At 43.7% G+C, this 25,095-nt stretch overlaps 1 protein-coding gene and 2 pseudogenes across 3 annotated transcripts in view; 1 reads left to right on the top strand and 2 right to left on the bottom strand.

Moving 5' to 3' along the window:
* LOC308551664 (small ribosomal subunit protein uS2 pseudogene) overlaps nt 1-16,320 on the top strand; it is a 41,539-nt pseudogene extending 25,219 nt beyond the window's left edge. The window contains exon 2 of the transcript in view: nt 16,180-16,320. The product of the transcript in view is annotated as a small ribosomal subunit protein uS2 pseudogene (transcript). The remainder of the gene's footprint in view (nt 1-16,179) is intronic.
* Nucleotides 1-25,095, bottom strand: part of LOC308551015 (high mobility group protein B1 pseudogene) — a 535,482-nt pseudogene that overhangs the window by 445,540 nt on the left and 64,847 nt on the right. The window lies entirely within an intron of this gene.
* SMC1A (structural maintenance of chromosomes 1A) overlaps nt 17,808-25,095 on the bottom strand; it is a 32,505-nt gene continuing 25,217 nt past the window's right edge. Inside the window, exons 20-25 of the mRNA XM_081125107.1 lie at nt 23,129-23,285; nt 22,504-22,658; nt 22,211-22,362; nt 21,035-21,104; nt 20,659-20,769; nt 17,808-20,245 (exon numbers count right to left, since the gene is read on the bottom strand). Of these exons, the coding sequence (XP_080981233.1) occupies nt 20,162-20,245; nt 20,659-20,769; nt 21,035-21,104; nt 22,211-22,362; nt 22,504-22,658; nt 23,129-23,285 (729 nt within the window). The 3' untranslated portion in view covers nt 17,808-20,161. The remainder of the gene's footprint in view (nt 20,246-20,658; nt 20,770-21,034; nt 21,105-22,210; nt 22,363-22,503; nt 22,659-23,128; nt 23,286-25,095) is intronic.

Here is a 25,095-nt window from a genome sequence, read left to right as displayed (position 1 = left end):
AATTCTTTGAGATCAAGTCACTTCCCTGCTCACAAGCCTGCCAGTGTTCCTCAGTGTCACAAGATTAAGTCCTGGCTTCTGAGGCCCTGCTGAAACCTAATTCAGATCTTTCCAATCACATTTCCCACTTGCTGCCATTAAAAAGTGATCACTCCAATTTTGAGCACCTACAGTCTGCCAAGCCCTGTGTTGGATGCTTTATATATAATAGCTAAGGAAATCTTCCCAGAACTCTATCAGATAAACATTATGATTCCCATTTTGCAGGGGAGAAATTGAGGCCCATGGGTGTGACTTGAGTAAGGAGGTCAGAGAGTCAGAATTCAAACTCAAATCCATCGGGATCCCAAACCCAGGCTTCTCCATTGTGAATGGTTCACAAAGTTGGTCTACACATTTGGGGCCTATCCAAGTAGTCTGAGGCTTTTAAAAATTCTGTTTCTGCCCAGCTGATGTGGCTCAGTTCAGTTACTGGTCAGGGCACATGCTCAGGTTGCAGGCTCTATCCTCAGTAGGGGGCATGCAGGAGGCAGCCAATCAATGACGACTCTCTCATCATTAATGTTTCCGTCTCTCTCCCTCCCTTCCTCTCTTTGAAATCAATAATTTAAAAAAAGCACAAACTTTCAAACTAAGGATATGATGGATTATAAACTCTAACCTTGGTACATGGGTTGTTTGCTACCATATATTAAAAAAAAAAAAATTCTGATTCTAACTTCCATTCCAGAAGGTGGAATGCCTCTGTCTGCTCTAACTCCTGACACCCCATAAAATAAGAGTGAAGGAATCAAGTGTATAAACCCACATCTCCAAACAAACTGGAGGAGGTTCCATCAATGGGGAAGAGACTTCAACAACTTCCTGGCAAGCAGAAAGGGGTTGGGGATGGGGGGTGGGAACTGAGAAAGCAGGGTGGGAAAGGTAGAGGCACAGTCCACCCGTGGGAGGGATCTGCGTGAAGAACGCTGGACTGCCTTGCAAAATCCTGGTGAGGCTCTGGCACAGAAAAGGTGTCCTGACAGTGGGAATGAGATGTAGAGACCCCAACAAGGGGAGAATTGAAAGTATATGTTAGAACAGTTGACTCTCCCACCCTCCCTGTGCCCTTCCCTGTGCTCATGGGTAGAAATCACAAGAGCCAAGCATCTATGCTGAAGCAAATTACAGAGCGTTCCCCCCAAAAAAATCAGTCTCCGAGCAAAGCCTTTCCTTTCTGGACCCAGGAGGCCTCCAGCAGAATGTGCAGGTCCCTACACAGTCACCTTAAAGGGAAGGCTAGCAGTGGCCTTGACCAATCCCCTCCCCTTACACAGGCTCCAACCAATCAACTTTTACTGGTTATCTTCTTTAAAATCAATGAGCTGTGAGTTTGAATACTTGTGAAAAAAATATGTGAATAGGTTTATGAACGAACTGATGAAGGAAATGGGAAAAACTAAGGCTGGGCACATTTCAAGGGGAAAAACCAAGCAATTATTAAATTCAGGAATACAAAACAAGGTAAAAGACATCCAGGTAATTATAGTACATGTCTTGGCTCTGTAGCAACTGCTGATTTACTAGGAATTGGGATATAAACATACTGGAAGAGTGAGGGGAGGAGAAATAGGATGTGTGTGTGGAGGGTGATAAAATCCTCTTCCACCATCACAAGACGTCAGGAGATAATGACTCAATTGTTAAGAAATAGTAGCATAAGCATATGATATAGAAACACGGTGGTCCTTGAGGTTAAAAGTTTTTCAGCTTCAAAAAAAAAAAAAGTTTTTCAGCTTCAAGTAATAACAACAATAACAAAAAAAATGAGCTGACAGTGGCTTCAATACATATTGCCTCCTTCCTTCCTCCTTCCCTCCCTCCCTCCCTTCCCCTTCCTCCCTTCCTCCCTTCCTCCCTTCCTCCCTTCCTCCCTTCCTCCCTTCCTCCCTCCCTCTTTCTCTTTCTCTTTCTTTCTTTCTTTCTTTCTTTCTTTCTTTCTTTCTTTCTTTCTTTCTTTCTTTCTTTCTTTCATCTTTCTTTCTATCTTTCTATCTTTCCTTCTTCCCTCCCTTCCTTCCTTCCTCCCCTCCTTCCTTCCTTCTTTTTTTCTTTCCTTCCTTCTCAGGAAGTTAATTTATTATTAACAAAAGTGTGGCAGGGGTCCAGGTGCTCAAAGATGCCATTCAGAAACCAGGCTCTTTCTAATTTTTTGTTCCTTAATGTGTTGCCTTTATCCTCATACTCATCCCCTCAAGGTCACAAGATTGCTGTCACAGCTTCAGGCAGCACGACTATATCCAAGGAAGAAAGAAGAAGGAAGGGGACAGTGTCAGCCATGTGTCTCAGGAAAGCCAAATTCTTTTCAGAAGGCCCCCGGATAACATCTCATGGCCATAACTGCGACACGTAGCCATCTCTAGCTGCAAGGGAGGCTAAGCACATATCTGGCTCTTCAGCTTCTAAGTGGAAGAGGCCAGGGAGAAGGGGGTTGGGAGTGGTAAGTGCCAGAAGAAACAGCCAAAGACTGGTAAATAGTTTAAAGTAGCTGCTTCTAGGCAGCAGGACTTGCAGTTGGAGTGGAACAGGATATTGCTGGATTTTTATTATGAGCTCTTTAGCACTATTTTATTTTTTAAGTGTGTGCTAGTATTACTTTGATTAAAGATTAAAATTTAGAAATAAAGTGTTATAAAAGCTGGTGGCAGTTTTCTGTCTCCAGAGGAATGGACATCAATTCACTTGGAAGCAAACTAACCAGAAGAGGCTGTTTACTTAGACTCAGGTTTCCACCCACCTATCTTAGAGTAGATTGTGCTGCACCATTAACCTGAATATGGCTGGTAGAAAGCAGTCCAGCACATTGCAGCAGTTGCCTGGGTTGGCTGTGGTTTGGGAGTCCTGGTCCCATCCCCTGCCTGCCGTGTAAGCGCACTGTGACCTCTGTGACCTGGTAAGTGGCGCCTGGGCACCACACCTTCCCGGCTTTAGGAAGTGAAGGTGATGCGGGTGCTGCACAGAGTCAGACTCAGCAAGTACTCTCCCCTCTGATTGTTCTGAGCAGTGACATGATTTGGGTATACTTGAACGGTACTATGCTTTCACTGAGTTCATTTTTTATCCTAAACATTGGTCTGGACTGGACTGTCCCTGAAAATTATTTGTTCTTGAGAGATGTGTGTGCACATTTTTTCCGAAGCCTTTGTTCACAAAGATACTCAATTTGGGCCAATCAAGAGATATGCAGGCTTGGATTGCTGTTGACTCCAGTTGGAGGAAAGAGTAAAAAAGAACTAGACTGGATTATTGTTTCCACTACATATATTGTCACTACTTAAAAAAAAAAAAAATCTTTATTCATTTCAGAAAGAGGAAGAGAGAGGGAGAGAGATAGAAACATCAATGATGAGAGAGTCATTGATCGGCTGCCTCCTGCATGTACCCAACTGGGGATCGAGCCCGCAACCCCAGCATGTGCCCTGACCGGGAATCGAACCTCGATCTCCTGGATCCTAGGTCAATGCTTAACTGCTGAGCCACACCGGCTGGGCTTATTATTACTTTTTTGTTGTTGCTAATCCTCACCCAAGGAAAAAAAAAAATATATATATATATATATATTTAGAGAGAGTGGAAGGGAGGGAGGAGGAGAGAGAAGGAGAGAAAGGGAGAGAGAGAGGAACATTGATGTTTGAGAGACACATCAATTGGTTGCCTCACACACACACCCCGACCAGGATCAGGGATCAAACCTGCCCTTTACCTGGAATGGAACCTTCGACCCTTTGGTGAGGGGCTGACACTCTAACCACTGAGCCACACCAGTCAGGGTCATATATTGTTATTTAACATTAAAAACAATCGACTCTGTGAAATATGCTGCTGACTGTTGTGATTGTCTTGGGTGGGCCTTGCGGACCAGGTCAGCATGATGGGAGGCAGGTATGTCAATGTCCAAGGAAGAAAATAGTTATGTAGAGTATTATGCTGGAGCAGAAAATACAGTTGGCCTGGGTGTGGGGAACAGAGCAATAACCTCCTCTCTCTAATGTCAAGGTAGGAGCTGAGATCTGGACTCCAGGTAGGGAGCACATGGCCCAAAACCATCCAGTTGGTAAACAGTCATCCTTCCCACACACAGTATCATACTAGGGGGCTAAGGAGAGGGACATCCACTAGGCAGCCGCCTTCAGAGAGGCATGGGTGACATTCTCTTGGAGAGGTAATATCTGATATCCATTAAAATTTTTCCTTCTGGCTTAGTAATTGTCATCTGTTATCCTCAAGACTCCAGTAAAGTTCTATTAAGCTCACATACACAGAAGATATTGCATCCATTTAAAAAAAGGATGCTATGAAAAAGGCACCTTTGGAGAATAAGAAAGATTGCTTAGAAATTAAAAACGACTGCCAGGGAAAAAAAGTTCAATAGAAGATAAAGTCAAGAAAATGTTCCCAAATGCAGAATAAAAAAAACACAAAGACATAGGAAATGTGAGAGAAAATAAAGAGACAAAGACAGTCATCCAGGAGATCCAACTCCAACTAATAAGAGGTCTAGAAAGAGAACAGAGAAAATAAAGGAGAGAAAATTAGCAAAAAAATAAAACAGTGATTTCTCAGAGGAGAGGGTCATGATTCTTCAGATTGAAAGGGCCCAACCAGCAGGTGCCAGCAAAGCAGAGGGGGGAAAACACATTTCTGGGCTCATCGTTGTGATATTTCAAAACACTAAGTATAAAGGAGAAAAAGACAAGCTTCCAGAAGTGGGGAAAAGAGGTTGCCCACAAAGGAATGAGGATAATATTAGCACCCGACATCCCATCAGCAGCACTACACACTATAAGCAATACCTTCAAAATTCAGAAGAAAAGTATTTTAACAGAGAATTCTAAAGACAAACTATTATTCAAATGTGAAAGTCAAAAAATGCTACATTTCAGACATGCAAAACTTGAGGATGTTTTCCAACAAAATGTGATTTATCAATCAGGATTTTGGATGCAAGTAACAGAAACTGACTCCAGTTAATTAAAGCAGAAAGGGGATTTATTGCAAGGTTGTCACGTAGCTCACAGAAGTCTGGAGAAGCGGGCATGAGAAGGCACACTGAGGCCACACTGTGCTAACAGCTGGGCCAGAAAGCTGCTGCTGGTACTGCTCCGCCCGCTGCTGCGACCCCTGGGCGTCACCCTGCCATCACGTGCCTCTGCAGTCGAGGTGAAGTATCCTCCTGTCTGTCCTCATTTATCTGTGGTCCACCTCGGGACTGTGTTACTCCCGCTCTTCAAATCTATGGCATAGTATTGTCCTCAGTCCGTTGAGGCTGCTCTTTTGTTTTATTTCATTGTATTATTACTTCTCCCTGTCGGTCCCCATCCCCAACCCATTCTCCCGCCCACCTTAGTGAGCTACTCAAGTGTGTTTCATGTACGTACGCTTCCTCCAAGCCATCTTCCATATGCTTATTTGGATATATGCATATCCACGAAAATACAGTGTTGTTTTGCATTTACATAAATGGTACTATGTGTAAATTTCATTCTGTTTTTTCACCTTTTTCCCTCAACATTGGGTTTTGGAGACCCATCTCTGTGTCTGCAGTAAATTTGTCTCATTTCTTTTTATTGTTTTATATTTTCCATCCTATGAATATACCACAGTTTGCTTATCCAGTCCCACGGTTATGGACGCTTTGGTTGCTTCCAATTAATTCTCCACTACCACAAACAATGCTAGAGCAAACAGCCTCAACTGTATTTCCTTAAGGACCTGTGTGAGAATTTCTCTGGAATATATACCTAGGAGCACGATGGCTGGATTGTAAGTTATACATAGACAGTAAGTCCTCACTTAATGTCATTAATAGGTTCTGAGACTTTAAGTAAAATGACATATAAGAAAACCAATTTTACCATAGGCTAATTGATATAAACAAGAGTTGAGATCATCATCTCATCAACGTTATAACAAAACAATGTTTCTGGAGGATCTGCTCTACTTACTTCCAGGTGGTGCTACCAAATCACTCTCTGGAGTATCTGCATCCGTTTACACTCCCACCCACAGGTTCCCTTTCCCTCCCATCCTCATCAGCACTTGATATCTGGCTTTCTACATCTTGCCATTCTTATAGTGATTTCTCACTATGATTTTAATTTTCATTTTTCTAATTATTAGCAGAGTTGAAAATCTCTTAATAATATTCAAGTTTCTCCTTCTGTTAATTACTCTTCATATCCTTTGTTAATTTTCCTATTGGGTTTACTGTCTTCTTTTTTCAGTTGTTAATACTTTATCAGTTTTGCACACTGTAACTATATTCTCCTAATTTATCACCCACCTGTTAATTTTGTATATTCCTGTCTCCTTCAAAGCCAGACCTTGACACACGGTGGGCAGGGAAAGGAAGTATCTGACCACATTCAGTTTCCACAGTTGAAAGCAAAGCCCTGTCTCCCAACAAGATTCGCACTAGCAGAGAATCCCCCCAAATAGGATGGGGGTTTAGATGCTGAGCAGCCACTCCAGTGCACTTCTCTGGGTGTCTGACATCCACATATGCCCTTCTTCCCATACTTACACAATGTGTCCCCTAATACAGAACCTCATACAACCCAATCTGCACTCACTCCCTCTCTAAAGGAAGGCAGCAAAAAGTATGTGAGAACTTTCATTTGCAAGCAATAAAAAACTCAACTCAAACTGGCTTAAATAAGAAATGGAATTTATTGGCTCACTTAGCTGAGAAGTCCCTACGCAGGGCAGACTGCAGGTATGGCATGATCAGAAATATGGTTCTGTTTCTCAGTGATTCTCTTGACTCTGCCTCTTCCATTTGTCCGCTCCGTCCTCAGGTAGGCCTTCCACATGTTCACAGGATGGCTAACAGCAGCAACCAGGCAATTGTACTTCTTTCTTCATGGCCAAGGGAAAGCAGGCCAGATCTTCCCTCAAAAACTGAACCAAAGCCCTAAGCTTCAATGTGACGGGAACATTTTTTTCCCTTTTTATTGAATTTATTGAGGTGACACTGGTTAACAAAATTATATGTTTCAGGTGCACAATTCCACAACACATCATCTGCACATTGTATTGGGTGTTCACCACCCCAAGTCAAGTCTCCTTCCATCACCATTTATTCCCCCATACCTTCCTTCCCCTCCCCCTCCCCCTCCCTCCTCCTCCCACTAATTGGATCATTCTTGAACCAATCATCACTGTGGCGAGAAGGAGAGATTACTCAGATTGGTTTATACCAATAAAGGTCTACTCCTAGAGCCGGAGGTGGGATCAACCCCGCTCAGAGTGCATAGCTGTTATACAATGGAGGAGGCAAGAAATGGGTATTGGAGAACCACCACAAAGTCCAGTACAAAGGAGTAAACTAAGAAAAAGGAAGCTATGAGGTCCAGGAAAGATTGGGTCTAGCCCAGAAGAGTATTGAAGGGATGTTCCAAGATAACACTAATGCCACAGGCCTACAGAGCAATCAGTCCAAATTGGAGCAGGAACATGGAAGACTCCAGGAGGAAGGTATCCAGGGGAAAAGGAAGATTCAAATGATTTTATACTTTTTTTGAGAATTTGGAAAACTTAAGAAGGAGATAAGTCAAATGATGCAAGGAAAAAAAAAAAAAAGGCAATTAGAAAGGGGGAAAAATGCATGATCAAAGAAATGTAATCCTAGTACACTAATTGGAGGTTTAGAGGAAACCCTCAGAGGAAACCCTGAGTGGGGATCCTGGACTTCCACTGCCACCTGGCAATAACAAGGCACCACTCTTTTGCTGCCAGAACAGTGTCTGAGGAGGCAAGCTGAAACAGAATATCTAAATAAGATCCATATTCACATAACACAATACCCCAAACTCCCAGGTTTCAATAGAAAAGTACTCATCATATCAAGAATCAAGAAAATCTCAACTTGAATGAGAAAAGATACTCAACAGACTCCAACACCAAGATAACAGCGATGTTAAAAATGATCTGACAAGGATTTTTAAGGAGCCATCATAAAAATGCCTCAATGTACAATTAGGAGCATGCTTAAAAAATGAAAATATAGAAACTGTCAGTAAAGAAATATAAGATATAAAGAACCAAATGGAAATTTTAGAACTGAAAAATACAATAACCAAAACAAAAAGGTTAATAGATGCGTTAACATAAAAATGGAGAGGACAGAGGAAAGAATCAGTGAACTTGAAGATAGAACAATAGAAATTACCCAATCTGGAAAACGGAGAGAAAATAGACTGGGGAAAAAAAGTGAACAGAACCTTAGGGACCTGTGAGACTATAACAAAAGATCTAAGATTCATATTCACTGGGGTTCCTGAGGGACGGAAGAAAAAGAGATGGGGAAAGTCACCTATAAAGAAATAAAACTCAGACTGATATCAGACTTCTCATAAAAATTGGATGCTAGAAAAAAGTGAAGCAATGCCTTCAAAGTTCTATGGGAAAATGACATTGAACATCAGACTTTATAGCCAAGTGTGAGGATGGAATAGATATTTTCAGACATGTGAAGATTCAGAAAGTCTACCTTTTATACAACCTTTCTGAGAGAGTTACTTGAGGATGTATACTATCAAAACAATGAAAAAAGTAAACAAAACAAAAACCCTGATAACCAGTAAATAGTGGATATATACCAAGGAAAGCAGTGAAGGAAAGTCCCAAAATGACAGCCATGCATCAGGCCTAGAGAGTGACTAAGTCTAGATTTCAGAAAGGGGATAGAGGGCTCCAGAAAGAAGGTCTCTTGGGAGGAAAAAAAGTGGGCTTAATGAAATACTTAATGTACTAGAGATTTTGAAAAGAGAAAAAGGAATATATGATAAAGTAAAATAATGAAAGAGAAAAAAATAATTAGAAAGGAGGAAAAATGAAAAACTGCTAAGGAAAACTAAGGAAAAATTATAAAAGGACATTAACTCGCTTTTTAATATTTATAATCACATTAATATAATAACTTTATTGTTTTTCAACTTTTAGAATCAAACTCTCAAACTGTGGACAAAACAAACACACACAAACTTAACCATGATTACAGAATTCAATGTTATCAACTTAGACAATATAAAAGACTAGATGACAGAAGTTGGGAGGTTGACAGTAAGGAAGAGAGCAAAAGGAAAAGATATTCTCATTTAACAAAGTTCTGGTTCAGAAATATTGTCTCTAGTTCATGGAACAAGAAATAAAGGTGTTACTTAAGTTCAGAAAGATATCTAATAGAAAAACTAAATTATATTAGAAGCAGAAAGGACAAGAGTTGAATTTGATGTAATTGATCTAAATCCTCATCTGTCATAGCAGAATACCAATGAATAATGTCTGAAACTGATAAAAGACAAATGCCCAAATAGCATAATATTTAGATATAGATATAACAATCAGAAGAAATAAATAAAATTGGTTACTAATAATTAAAAGTGGTAGAGGGAGGGCGGGGATATGTGGGACAGCAGATTCTTACGTTTCATAATGTCCTTTTGTACTGATTTGAGTTTATTAAGTTGTCTTCTAAATAATGTTCATGCATTACTTCTATTTTTTTTTATCATCAGTTTATTTTTTTTCATTAGATTCCACATATTAGTGAGATTATATGGTATTTTTCTTTCTCTGACAGGCTCATTTTACTTAGCACAGTAATCTCCAGGTCGCAGAGGGTAAGAGTTCCTTCCTTTTTACAGCCATGTAGTATTCCATTGTGTAAATGTACCACAGCTTTTTTATCCACTCATCTATTGATGGGCACTTGGGCTGTTTCCAGATTTTGGCTACTGTAAATAACGCTGCTATGAACATAGGGGTGTATATATTCTTTCTGATTGGTGTTTTGGGTTTCTTAGGATATATTCCCAGAAGTGGGATCAAAAGGCAGTTCCATTTTTAATTGTTAGAGGAAACTCCATATTGGTTTCCACAGTGGCTGCACCAGTCACCAAGAGTGCACTAGGGTTCCCTTTTCTCTACATCCTCACCAGCACTTGTTTGTTGATTTATTAATAGTAGCCATTCTGACAGGTGTGAGGTGATACCTCATTGTAGTTTTAATTGGCATGTCCTTGAGCATTTTTTCATGTCTATTGGCCTTCTGTATGTCCTCTTTGGAGAAGTGTCTGTTCATGTCCTTTGCCCATTTTAAAATTGGATTGTATGTCTTCCTAGTGTTGAGTTGTATGAGTTCTTTATATATTTTGGAGATTAACTCCTTATCAAATGAATCATTGGTGAATATGTTCTCCCATACTGTGGCCTCCCTTTTCTTTTCTTTTTTTTTTTTTTTTTTTGACGGTTTCTTTTGCTGCGCAGAGTCTTTTTAGTTTGATGTAGTCCCATTTGTTTATTTTTTCCTGTGTTTCCCTTGCCCTCAGAGACATATCAGCAAAAATATTACTCTGAGAGATGTCTGAGATTTTACTGCCTATGTTTTCTTCTATGACTTTTATGGTTTTGTGTCTTACATTTAAGTCTTTCAACCATTTTGAGTTTTTTCTTGTGTATGGTGTAAGTTAGTGGTCTAGCTGCATTTTTTTGCACACACCTGTCCAATTTCCCCAACACCATTTTAAATTTTATTTTATTTTATTATTTTTTAAATATATCTTTATTGACTTCATAGAGAGGAAAGGAGAGGGAGAGAGAGAGATAGAAACATCAATGATGAGAGAGTCATTGATTGGCTACAGCCCACAACCCGGGCATGTGCCCTGACCCGGAATCGAACTCCGACCGCCTGGATCCTAGGTCGACGCTCAACTGCTGAGCCATGCCCGGCCGGGCCCTTTTTTTATTTTTTAAGAATAAAACTACACATTTTTATTTTTAAAACATTTTAAAATTGATTTTTAGGGAGAGAAGAAGGGAGAGAGGGAGAGAAGCATCTACCGGCTGCCTGCTACAGGCCCCCTACCAGGGATTGAGCCTGCAACCTGGATATGTGCCCTGACCAGGAATCGAACCAGCAGCCTTTCAGTACATGGGACAATGCCCAACTAACTGAGCCACATTGGCAAGGGCCCAACACCATTTATGGAAGAGACTGTTTTCACCCCATTGTATTCCTTTGTCAAATATTAATTTGCCATAAAAGCATGGGTTGATTTCTGGACTCTCTGTTCTGTTCTATTGATCTATATGCTTATGTTTATGCCAGTACCAGGCTGTTTTGATTACAGTGGCCTTGTAGTATAGTTTGATATTGGGTATTGTGATCCCTCCAACTTTGTTCTTCTTTCTCAAGATTGCTAAGGCTATTTGGGGTCTTTTTTGGTTCCATATAAATTTTTGGAGTATTTGTTCTAGATCTGTAAGATATGCCATTGGTATCTTGATAGAAATTATGTTGAATCTCTAGATTGCTTTGGGTAGTATGGACATTTTAATGAGGTTCTTCCAATCCATGAACATGGTATATACTTCCACTTGTTTACATCTTCCTCTATTTCTTTCTTCAATGTCCTAGAGTTTTCTGAGTACAGGTCTTTCACCTTCTTGGTTAAATTTATTCCTAGGTACCTTATTTTTTCTGTTGTTGTTGCAATAGTAAATAGGATTGTTTTCTTAGTTTCTCTTTCTGAGAGTTTATTATTGGTGTATATTTATGCCACCAATTTCTGGATATTAAGTTTGTATCCTGCTACTTCACCAAATTCATTTATTAGATCTAGTAGTTTTTCAGTGGAGCCTTTAGGGTTTTCTATGTACAATATCATATCATCTGCAAATAATGACAGTTTTACTTCTTCCTTTCCAATTTGGATGCCTTTTATTTCTACTTCTTGTCTGATCACTATGACTAGGACTTCCAGTACTATGTTGAATAAGAGTGGTAAAACCAGACATCCCTGTCTTGTTCCTGATCTTAAGGGAAATGCTTTTAGTTTTTGCCCATTGAGTATGATATTGGCTACAGGTTTCTCATATATGGCCTTTATTATGTTGAGGTATGATCCCTCTATTCCCATCTTGCTGAGAGTTTTTATCATCAATGGGCACTGGATTTTATCAAATGCTTTTTCTGTATCTATTGATATGATAGTGTGATTTTTATCTTTCATTTTTTTTATGTGATATATCACATTTATTGATTTGTGGATATTAAATCAGCCTTGCATCCCTGGTATAAATCCCACTTGGTCATGGTGTATGATCTTTTTAATAATTTGCTGGATCCAGTTTGCTAATATTTTGTTGAGGATTTTAGCATCTATGCTCATCAGGGATATTGGCCTGTAAGAAACATGTATCTAAAATTGATTTTTTTAAAAACAATTCAGCTTCACTTTTATTAATAATCCCAACATATGTTTTAAGCACCTTACAATTTAGAAATTACCTTCACACACATTATCTCAATAACCATCACTTAAGAGAAAGACTTTAAGGTAATTTGCCCTCAGGTTATAAAATAATTAATCCCTTTCCACTAGCAGATAGGAATTCAAATATTATTTCAATCATAAAAATGTCTAATCAGCATTTAACTCTTGTGTTTTTAAAACACACAAAAAAGACACTCCCGCCTACCACTTACCCCTTCCCCCCAAATTCCCTTTTCCCTGCAGATCTAATGGCAACAGAATTTAGACAACTTGGGGGAAACCTTCAGTCTCCCTTCCTGCCTCTCTCTCATATGCAGCTCTGGATACAGTCAAACTGAAATATTTGTTAGCCCAAATTTGGCATATTTACACCCATCGCCTTGCTGTTTCCCTGTCTCCCAGGCCTGGAAAGCCCTTACTCCTTATCGCCGCCAGCTGGAATCCTCCCTATTCTTCAAGGCTCAGCTAAAATTCCACCTCCTCCAAAGTCTTCCTTAGTCCTCTGATAGAACTTCTTCCTCCCTCCTCCCAGACTCCTGAGTATTCATTTATTCCTCTAATGATGACACATGTTTTTCTTCAAGAACATTGTTTAGGTCAGTGCTTCATGTCCCCAAACACCTCCAAGATTGATCCTCCTAAAATACCACTCTAGCTCTGCCACTCCCATGCTTCAAACCCTTCAATGGCTTCCCATTGCCCTAGGGTCAAAACTAAGCTTGATTGCCTGGCTTGTGCCACCTCTTCCATGGCATGGGACAATGTGAGCTGCCCCCCAAACCCATGCACTTTCACACTCTTCACATAACTTTACTTAGGCAGCTCCTCTGCTTGGAATATTCTTTCACCCATTTCCACATGGTAAACACCAACTCTTCCTTCAGACTCAATTCAAGTGCTTTCTTCTCTATAAAGGCTTCCCTGAGTACTTCCATCCCGCTCCACCCAGGAAGAATCATCCAATGGTCCTATATTCTCTCCCTGCCTCATCTAGACTTCTGTGTATCATCCGTCACACTTGGTGCACTTGCCTGCTTACTTATCTGAGCCTTCAGTTTACTGTGAATTCTTGGATTTCAGGGAGTATATCTTATCCCCAGAATCCAGCACAGGGCCTGACACCCAGCAGGAATTTGATGTCTACTTGCTAAACAAATGGATGGGAAAGTGATGACTGAGTGAATACGGGAGAGAACAAATGAGTAAAGGCATAAGTGCTTATAGTAATGCATGACTAAATAAATGACTGAATGAGTTATGCATGAATAAGTGAATAAGTGATGGGTGGATAAATGAATGAAAAAAAGAGAAGCCAATAAGCAAACGGATGGAAAGTGCCTGTGCCAGTGAGGGTATGAGAGAGAGGATGAGTGAATTCCCACCTCTGTCTTGGTTCAAACCCACCTGGAAGACCTTCTGTCCTGCTCTCCACCCATCTAAAGTGCATAGCACAGTGTTAACCTCTTTTAGATGACAAGGAACAGACCCACTCAGGTGAGAGATGGTTTATTGAAGCACTCACAGGGCAATAAGGAAGTCACAACCAGCTACACAGGCAGCCTCACAGAAGAACAGAAACTTGAAAATGGTTCATGATCCAAAGCAGCTCTAGAGCCTGGCTTCTCTTGTCACCCCCTCAGCTGCAGACATCTGTTGCTTCTCTAGTGCTTCCCAAAATGGTGACTCAACTTCTTTCTGACTGTATTTATATTCCTACTGCCACTACCTTCATTCTGCTCCCCTCCTTGCTACCCCAGGGCCTTCGGGGGCTTCACAGCTTCTGGGGTCCTGTCGCCTGCAGCTTCCTGGCTTCTGGGGCTTCAGTTCCAAATAGTGCAGGGCTTCTCTGTGTTGTAGCTTCTGCTTGCATTGTAACTCCTACCGCCTCTTCAATTTCTGTTGCCTTGTTACCACTTGGTTCCAGCTACCTGTGGCTCCCGTAGTCTCATCACTTCTGCTGCCTCATGGATCCTGTCTGTCCAAGCCTACTGGAGCTGGATGGATCTCATGGATTCAGGGTTTTGTCGCATGGTTTCTGTTCCTTGTGGCTTCATGGCTTCTGCTACCTTGTGGCCCCCTGTGTTCTCATGATATAAATGTCTCAAGGTTTCTGCAGCTTTCTCCTTGCTTTTGCTGTTTGGTTTCTGACACCCCACATCCACTGCCACCTCTGTCGCACAAAAATCTAATTGTTCGCTTCTTCTGAATGCCTCACATTCAGCCTCCCTGAAAAAGGATCTGATTGTTTTATACGTTTGTCCTTCAATACAGGCCGTCCCTATGAGGCAGAGTTCTTACATCAGTCCACCTAATAGGCCGTTGTCCAGCCTAGAGATCAGCTGTCCTTGAGTCAGATATTGTCCCAACTGAGCCATCAGTGGACAGGATTGTGAGGTCACATGGTATAGGCCATGGCAACGCATACTTAAGAAACCCCTTGGAAGGGACCGTGGGCATGGCAGGTTTGCTGAGGGTTTCCAGAAAGGGGCAGTGTAATTGGAAAGCTTCTTGTTTGGCCTGTCCAGTACACCAACCCTCAAGGCCAACCTAAGTTCCACCTTCAAGGCTCTAGGGGTGATGTAGAGAGGGAACTTAGGTTCCAGTTCTGGCTCCAACACTTCCTAGTAGTGGGACCTTGGGGAAGTTCCTTCCTCTCCAAGGGCCTCAGGAGGGGGTTGGACAGTCTGTAAGTTCCCTTACAGGTCTGACATCTGGGCATCTCACTTTAGGTTACTGTATAAGGGATGTAAGGGAAGTCCTCAAAAACATCTCTGGAGGTAGGAAAGAGGAGTCAGATCCCTGGCTCGGAAGAGTCTCACTGTACACAGGAGGTGCTTAGCCAAGATTTATTAAACTGGATGAATGAATCAGTAGCTGGGGAGAGGGAGAGACCACATAGCACACAGAGAATGACTAACTCGAGGGAGGAATTGCAGTTGCTGAGGAGTCTGGAAGGAGGTTCTGGTTCAGATAGATGAGGAAAGAGAATTACTGGGATAGAGTAGGCATCTTGGCTGTTAATGGGTACTCACTCTATCCTCTCGGTCACCCTCCACATCTAATAACTAGTCACTGTCTGGGTTATCATCGTCCCTTAACAGTTCACAGCTTATCACCTCCAAGCCATCCCAGCTGCTCTTGCCCTTGAGTAGGCCACCCGGTATTTTCAGTAGTTTCCTAACTAATCTCCTCGTCTCCTTCTCTCCCTCACAAATGCATTCATTGGTGCATTCACTCATTCAGAAACTATTTATTGGGTGTCTGGTTTTGGTCAGCCACTGTGCTTTTTGCTGGGAAAATACCAGTAGCAAGATAAGCCCAGGCCCACCCTTGTGCTTACAGCTTACTCAGAGATAAAATAAAATAAGCAAATACAATACACTGTGAGAACTAAACAACGGGGAAGCTACAGGCATGGGAGCATATGGCATGAGCACCTAACTTGTTCCACTCCACACTGACTGGCCAGAAAGGGGTTTGCTAAATTCACATCTGACCCAGTCTCCCCTGCTTAAAACCACTCCTTGGCTCCCCCACTGCCTTCATGCTGCAGTTCTAACCTAGCTGCACACTAGTCGTGTGCTGACCTTCATCAGCACTCAGGATCCTGAGGCCCCACCCCAGTTACTGAAACTGAACTTTTAGAGGTTGGGTTCGGGATGCCCCATGTGTTTCTGGTGTGCAGCCAGTTTGGGAACCACTCTTTCCAATGAGATAAACCTGGACGCTTTAGCCAGGCTCTTAGGCTTCAAATGTGGTTCCTGACTACCTCTCCAGCTTCATTTCCTGCTGCTCGTTCCCACCCCAGGAAACCTTATGCTTCAGTATTTCTGAACTGCTTGCTGCTGCTTGCCTTCAGGTCTTTGTGCGCACCATTCCCACTACCTGGGAATTCTTCCCACTTTCTCAACTGGCTAATTCCTACCAGTCCCTCAAGACTCGGCTCAGGTGTCACCTCCTACACCAGAGGATGCCTTCCCTGAACCTCTACCTGAGCTAGATGCCCCTCCTTTTCCCGTGCTCCTGTCAGAACACTGATCACACTGACGCTGTACGGTTAACGGTTGTTTTATGAATCGCCTCCCCAACTAGAGTGAGCTCCTCAGTGGTGGGATCGAGATTTGACTCGTGTGTATCCTTGGTGTACAACACCATGATTCCCAGAGTGAAGTGCCCAGTTAATTAAAAGTAGACCCTGTCATGGAGCACTCAACTCCCTAGACTAAGACTACAGGGTCCCAAGTACAAGGGACTCAACCTAGTGCCCTCCAATGAGCCCTAAGGATGCTCCTCAGATGCAGCTTCCTCTTGAAAACATCCCCTGGTGTCTGCCTGCCTCTGAGCCCAGCCTTCACTGAGCATGTTACCCTGTGATGCTATGAGGCAGTGAGGCTCAGCAGCAAGGCGCTGGGCAAGCAAAGAAGACTCAAGTTTGAAGTCTAGGCTCTGACACTGAAACAATCGGATCTCAGACAAGTCATCTCGCCTCTCTGATCCTCAGGATTTATGATCCTCTTAGCAATTGGGTTCCTGTGTTCCAGGGCCTTAGCCCAAGGCATATCATGTAGTCCTCTCCACCCAGTGAGGTAGGAATTAGTTATCTAGATCAGCGATTTTCAACCAGTGTGCCGCAAGAATTTTTAAAACATGCAGTACCTGACTATTTAGTCAGGGGCACTGACCTCTTTTCCCTGAGATTGTCAAATAAAGTGACAGAAGCCAACACAACAGCCATCCTGTGTGAATGAATCAAAATTATACTTTTTGTTTTGGTCAGATAGGCAAAAAACCTATTTTTGGTATGCCACAGAATTTTAGTAATTAGTTTTGTGTGCCGTGAGATGGAAAAGGTTGAAAATCTCTGATCTAGATTCTTATCCACACCCTACTGAGTAAGATTTCCAGGGGCAGGACCAGAGCTGTGGAGGTACAGCAGGGAACTGGGCTTTTGATTACAAGCCCTTCTACATGACTTTATTTTCCAACCTGTGTACATACTGCTTTGATTTTTAAAAAGGAAGAAGCTTCACAAGTGATTCAAGTGGAAAGCCAAGGCTGATAACCACCCTCACAGTCTTGGAGAAACCCCAAGACAGAATCAGGGGGGCCTGAGTTCAAACTCTATCTGGTAACTGGGTTATTTACTCTTCCTGGGCCTCAGCTTCCCCGCCTGTAAGTGGGGAGAACAGCAATCACTACCTTTAAAGGCCTGTGATCCTCTGTGCCAGCCAAATTGCTTCAAACAGATTTCAATTCATCCTCCCTACATGGCTACGAGGTGGGCCTCTGTTAGCTCCTTTTCTATGTGGGGAAACTGAGGCTCATGCAGGAGACATAACAGGAGCAAGTTTCCACAGCTGCGACTTAAACCAGGGTGACTCCCAAGTTGCGCTCTTCCAGATGTGCCAGTACTTCCCAAACTACAGCACAGGTGCCACTGGTGGGATGGGACTTTTTTGACTGAACACAGACAAATTTGTTTTGATAGTTATGCCTTTTAATATGTATTAAAAACAACATAACAACACATAAAACCCGTGGTTTCACGATACCACTACTTAGGATGAAATTGAAGTAGATAATGATGTCAAACCAAAGACAAACTTGAGAAAAATACTGAGTAAGTAGTAGAGGAAGGCAGTTTAGAAGTATCTATTAAAAACAAAAATATAAATAGCCTATGACTCTTTCAATTCAACTTCTAGGAATCAATCATAGGTAAATTTTCATACACACACATGATGCTCCTATGTAGTATTTTGTAATATCAAAACCAGAATATAGTCTTACTGTCACAAGATAAATGGGTAAAATGTTGTCATCATATGAGGGCAACCTATACAGCGATTACAACAGATGACATGAATCTATTAGCAACATGCACAGATCTCCAAAACATTAGGTTAAGAAAGCAAACTGCAGGACATTTCCATCTACCGTCCACATTAAACACAGTAACATTGCCAATGAATATATGTAAAAATCTTAAAGTCTAGATAGAAAGATGTACAACAAATGGAACAGCAGTTAAGGGAGGGAGGGAAAATGGTAATCAAACGAGGCTGGCTTTATTTGTAACAATCTGATTTCTTTAAAAGAGTGGATTCATGAATTACTTGAGTAATTAGAACTGACTTTTCAAAAACAAAAACGCGGTACACAGATCCGGACAAGGTGGTGGTCTGACGTGGGTGTGAGCAAGCAGACTGACCTCGTGGCAGCAGCCTGTGCCGCCTCTGCACGGTCCCTGAAGCTAATGCGGTTAGTTCCCAAAACGAACATGACATGTGTTTGGCTAGGGTGTGGCCCCGGCTACCTCTCCCCTACTTCCTCACAATTCAGGTTGGGGCACAGGCACCCAGTTATCATACATGATTGAAGCTACAGATTTCCTTTGGCCCTCCACTTACCAGGTAACCCTCCCCTCCCCCATCAGTGCCCTGGAACTTTCCTAGTAACCAGGACATTCAGCATCTCCCAGATTTGGAGGCTCCTTCTGTTCCTAACAACGGCGATTAGAAGCCCTCAGGGATCCAGGCATGAGAAGGCTGTATTCTGAGGGTTCAGCACCTAGTGGGCTCCAAGCAGGGATAAGGCCTCCAGTGAGAAGCTTGACATCATTAAACCCTATGTGAGGTAGGTAATATTGTTAGCCCTATTTTATAGATTAGGAAACAGTGAGGCACAGAAAGGTCAAATGACTTGCCCAATGTCAAATTAGAGTGATTAAAAAAAAAAAAAAGGGACTAGAACCTAAAACTGTCTGTCCCCAGAGCCCGGGCTTTGCTCCTAGTGCCCGGGCTCTATTCCTAGTGACTGACCAAATCCTGCTGATTTATCAAGGTCCAGCTCAAATGTGACCTTCTCCAGGAAGCCTGGAGGTAATCGTCTTCTCAAATTCAAAGTGCCTATACACGATTCAGCTAACCACAGGAACTCATGAACCCACTGCATCTCCTTAGGAGGGATCATGTTTGATTCAGCTCTGCATTCCTATCAGAGAGCCAGACAAATAGAATGTTCAGTATGTGCTTGACAAATACACAAATAAATGAAAACACAAATGAGTGCAGGCAGTTTCATGTGACTGCCTGACTCCTTCCTATGAGGTCCTGAATACCTTTGCCCAGTACTGGGGTGTGGTCATACTAAGCTCTCTTGGAGTCAAATTCAACCTAGGTTCCTTTTTTAAATCCTCATCCAGAGTGAGGATATTTTTCCATTTATTTGGGGGGACACACACACACACACGTCAGTGTGAGAGAGAGAGACATCGAATGGTTGCCCCCGACATGTGCCCCGACCAGGGGCAGGGATCGAGCCTGCAACCCAGGTATTTACCCTTGACCGGGAATCAAACCTGTGACCCTCCAGTGCACAGGTAGACGCTCTAACCACTTAGCGATACCAGCCAGGGGCAACCTAGTTTCCTTCTAAAATGAGTCTCCAATATCTTCAGTATTTTGCAAACACACCCACATGCACACATACGGACACACACATGCACACATATGGACACACACAAGCAAAATGCAAGGGGGCCCATAGACCCATGATTATGGGTGATGGAAGGAGAGGTTTGGGAGAGGATAAGGGGGGATGGACAAATGGCCCTGTTCAGCTCAGCACCTCCTTCCAGAGGCCAGGATGCTCCCTGTAGTTTAGGAACTTTTGCTCCAGACCTAGCATCACCTCTGTTCCTCTTCGTGCTCAACAGCAGTGCCTAAATTCCACGACTATATCAAACAGGGAAAGGAGGGAGGGGAAGGTTGGGAGCCAAATATCCAGAGATTGGCAGACAGGCAGCTTAGAGATCCAGATAGGGTGACAGGGCAGAACTGCTACTGCTCATTGGGATTGGGGTTGGCATCTGGGTACTTGGTGAGGTCAAAGGTCAGGACTTTGCTGATCACACAGTCCCCTTGCTGGAGGAGGAAAGAAAAATGAAATTGTAAGGACAGAATTAAGAGCGGTCTAGCGTCCCAGGACTGGGGGCTTCAAACCCTCCTCCCTACATATCTGCCCAAAGCCCAAGCAATAGTTCTCTTTGGGTGTGAGGATGTGCTTGGGCCTTCTCTCCCTGCCTACCTCTGCATGCAGCTCCTTTTCTGTTGCCTGGCTGCCTATGCCTGGCCTTTCCACCTGTCCCCAAATGCAACAGCCCTGCCCAGCTGGGCTGGGTAAGCCTCCAGGGCAGAGCTCCAACAAGCCCAGATGGCCGTTCAGGACTTGAGTCTCTATGCTTCCCCACCCCATGCCCCTCCACTGCAGCTTTCCCTTCCTGCCCTGGGGAGTCAGGCAAGGAGTGGGGCTGGCTATTGAGCCAGGCCCGCCCTACCTCAGGGTAGACTCCAATGAGGCTCTCAGCCTTGGTGTAGAACTCCTCCTTGAGAGAGATGACGATGGCCTGGAAGTTGCAAGTTGACTGCTCTTTGATGTAATTGGCCACCTGTGGGAAGGACCAAGACACAGCAGGACTGAAGCCCTAATACCTTATGTTTTCCAGTCAGAACCAGAGGCAGAGGGGATGGTATAGGGGGATGAGATACTGAGAAGAGGCCAGTGACTAGTACAGTGTGAATGACCCTGGGCTTAGCATCCCAAGCACAGAGAGCAAGCACCCGGAAGAGCTAGGGCACACTCAGGAGTTGCTCCCCAAAACTCAGCCCCGACCTAGGGACCTCCCTCCCAGGCCCTGCTTTCCTTGCACTCACCTTGCCAATATTGGTGTTATCCAGGGCAGCATCAATCTCATCCAGGACGAAGAAGGGGGCTGGCTTGTAGCTGGGAGAGATCCAGTAGGTGAGCTGACATTGATGGGACAGCCCCAGGGCCTATCACACAGGTCGGATTCCCCTCCACTTCTTCAGAGACTAAAAAACCCAGGCCTTAATGTTCCCTGAACCCCTAAGGCCAACAGACCAACTGAGCCCTCCTCTGCATCCAGCCCAGTGCTCCTGGATCCTGCAGAACCAGAAGACATGGTCCTCTCCAGAGCTTCCAGGCTGGCTGGGGAGATAAAGCTGTCCTGGGCTCTGGCCATACTGACCAAGCTACCTAGAGGTCTCCCCCACCCATCTGTACCATGCTCTCATGTCTCCCTGCCTATACACACACTGCACCATCCGCCTGCAATGCCTACTAGCCTCTCTGGCCAATTTCTACTCATCCGTTACATTTCCTGCTCAAGTGTTACCTACCCTACCTTCAAATGCCTTCCATGGGCCCCCATACCCTTCTCTAAATTGGGTTGGTGCCCCTCCTCTGTGCATCCCCAGCACACATGCTCACCTGGTTACAACACTTAGCTCACTGTCTATTTACACATCTGGCTTCCACTACACCATGAGCTCTTTGAGGACAGAGACCATGTCTGACTCATCTGTGTCCCTAAGCCCCACAGAAGGTCTGGTGGTATAGAGCAGCCCTTAAGAAATGTTTGCTGAATAACTAAGTTGTAGGGGTCAGATGAAAGTACTATTGGCATTCAGGGAGGGAAGGTCAGGGTATGCTACAGTGGTCAAAGCAGGCTTCCTAGAGGAACATGAGGAAATGAGACATGAAGAGGTGGTAGGTGATGGTCAAGCTAGATTTGCATGAAAAAGGCTGATAAGCCAGCAACCATGTGAGCAAAAGCCTGGTGGTAGGACTGAATACATGCAGGGGCCAGTGAGGACATGCTGAGGGGATGAGAGTGGAAGGGGAAGACAGGTCTAGGAAACCAAGGCCAGATATGTTGTAACAAGTAGTAGGTAGGGAAACAGGGACCCAATCCAGAATCTAGCAGAACACTTTCACCTCTGCAGATCTCTGCATATCCTTGGGTTTGAGAGACTCCAGTGGCCTTAGTTTAGTCTCTCCACCAACTGCCCTGGAGGGCACATCCTTACCTATGAATGGCAAAGAGCAGGGCCAGAGCTGCCACTGTTTTCTCGCCCCCTGACAAGTTGTCCATAGGCCGGAAGCGTTTGCCAGGGGCCACGCAATTGTAGTTGATGCCATCCAAATAGGGTTCCTCGGGGTTTTCAGGGCCCAAGAATGCCTAGGGAGAAGGTAGACAGGTGAGGATCTGAGTCTGGATGGGGATGGGGATGGGGTTGGGGTTGGGGATGGGGACAGGAAGCCTAGAAGGAAGGGAAACTGAGGGTGATAGGGGCTGGTTGAGTAGGGGGCTCCAGCCTACCTGGGCACTGCTGTTGCGGGAGAGGGCCTTGTAGATTTCATCAATATTGGTGGCCACGGATTCAAAACAAGCATTGAAGCGGTCAAAGCGCTCCTTCTTGATCTGTTCAAATGCCTGCTTGGCCTTCTTGGCTCGCTTTCGGGCCGCCTCAAACTCTGCCACAAGGGAAAGACAGGTGACTCCTCAGTGCCCAGGCTCTGCCAAGGCTGAGGACCATGCTGTCTGACTATGGCCTGCAAATGACAATCCACAGAGCAGGGATATCCCACAGAGGGAGAGATGAATGCCTAGGGAGAGTCCAAGGAAGACAGTCCCACAACCAGTGGATTGGCCACGTAGTGCAAAGGAAGAAACACGGGCTTGGAGCCACATAAACATGGATTTTCCCCTGGGCTCTACCAGCAACCAGCTGTGTAACCTTAGCAGGTAATTCACCCTTTCTGAACCTCAGCAGTTTTCCACTCCATAAAATAGGTGTGACAACCCCTACTGTTTAGACCTCTTGGAAATTTCAAGTAAGAAAGCATATAAAAGCTGGAGCTGTTGGGATGTATAACATAGGCCCTTGCCACACCTCTAGCCTCTTGTCTTCATCTTAGGCCCAAGTAAAAGGGGGAAATCCTACCATCCGAGGTCTCCTGAAACTTGTCTCGGACACTTTCCAGCTTTTCCATGGCCTTCATGTTGGGGGCGGCAATACGCTGCAGCACACTCTGCTGCTCATTTAGCTTCTGCTGCAGTGTGTTCATCTCCTGCTTTATCTCCTCCTCAGCCTGGGCATCCTGTAAACCCCAGGCCCAACAACATCAAGGAAGGCCAGGTCCCCAAGCCCAAGCACCCAAAGATGCTTGACCACGTGGGGACCTGCTCCTGAGTAGAAGGGAGGTTCTGCCCCAGCTCCGTTCCCATAGTAACCATTCCCACCATCCCTGGGAATTACAGGCTGATGCCGCTTTCTCACCTCTAGCCCTTCCCCCAAGCCCTGTCAACTTCTCCATCTCTCAAGAGAAGCAGCTGGTGGTGCCCTTCTCTGGCTCTCAGCCCAGGCCATGAGCCAGCACCATCCCAGGGTGACCTAGAGGCTCCCACACAGGCTGGTCTGGACTGCACAATAAATAAAGCAACTCACGTTTTTTGCCCAGATCACTACATCTGAGCAAATTCCATCTGAGTTTGGTTTTAGGTTTTATGGATATTGCAATGCATGTCTGGGTTTATGCCTTCTGCCACTTCTAGTCAATAAATATTTACTGAATGCCTTTCAAGTGCCAGGCACTGGGGCCCTCAGATCCTTGAGCCATGGTTCCTGTGCTCACAGAGCTTGCAGACTAACAGAGGAATGCATATAAGTAAACAATCAGAACACTATATGGTGATTCCAAAAATATGATAAATGGACATATTAGGTCAGCACACAAGAAGGTCCCCTAAGTCAGACTCTGGGGCAAGGGAAGACTTCTAGGAATATGTTTATGCTCAGGCGTACAGAATGAATGGTCAGAGAGAAGGAACAGATTTCTAGGCAGACTGGAGCATCATATGCAAAACCAGGGGTTTGTTCATGGCTCATTCAAGGAATTCAAAGCAATTCAAAAGAGTAATCAACCTTAATAAACTTCACTGGGTGGAGATGGGCAAAGGGGGCGGGGAATGGACAACATCTGTAATAGTGTCAACAATAAAAAATAAAAAAAACTTCAAAAGCCCACTCCACTCCATAAAAGGCAACTCAATGTGGTAAAAGTAGCAACTGCGTGTACACAGCGCATGTGTGCTGGGGAAGGAGACAAGGCCGGAGGCCCACATGGAAGCCAGACAATGAAGGGCCTTTTAGGTTTTGTAAGAGGTTTGGACTTTATCCAAGAGGTGAGGCTCCACTAAATGACTCTAAGCACAGGAATGACTCTTTCTCTCTCTCTCTCTCTGTATGTATGTGTATATATATATATATTTTAGAAAAGCCCTTCTGAAGATCTCTCAATACTGGTGTAAAGTGATCTCCAGAATATAGGTGAAATATGAAAGGTACCCAATATAATGCTATCTTTTATCTGAGAGAAGGAATATGAATGAATATATTTGCATATAAATATATTTGTATTTTAAAAGTACAACAGCAAAAATAGGATAATCCAAAAACATTAAAATGGTTACACATAGAGAAAGAGAGGTGATGGGGATAGGAAAGGAAGCTAAACTTCTCTTCATGTACCTTGTGCTATACTTTTGGTTTTAGAACCATATGAAGACTACATAATTATAAGACAAAATTAAATCAAAATGTGAAAAACACTGGGTAAAAGAATTGTTGAGTGGGGGTTGGGGTGACGATAAAGAAGGTAAAGGGATTAGCTAAAGAACATATATGTATACTCTATGGACACAGACAATAGCTTGGTGAAGTCCAAGGAAGGGAGAGGCGGGTGGAGTTGGGACAACTGCAATAATGTGACATTAAATTTTTTAAATAAAATAAATTTTAAAAAATTGTTGGGGCCCTGGCCGGTGTGGCTCACTTGGTTGAGCGTCGCCCCATGCTCCAAAAGGTCACCGATTCAATTCCTGGTCAAGGCACATGCCCTGGTTGCAGGT

This window comes from Miniopterus schreibersii, assembly GCF_964146895.1.
Source record: "Miniopterus schreibersii genome assembly, chromosome: X".
In the NCBI taxonomy this organism is placed as follows: domain Eukaryota; kingdom Metazoa; phylum Chordata; class Mammalia; order Chiroptera; family Miniopteridae; genus Miniopterus; species Miniopterus schreibersii.
This window is presented reverse-complemented; position numbering and strand designations above follow the sequence as displayed.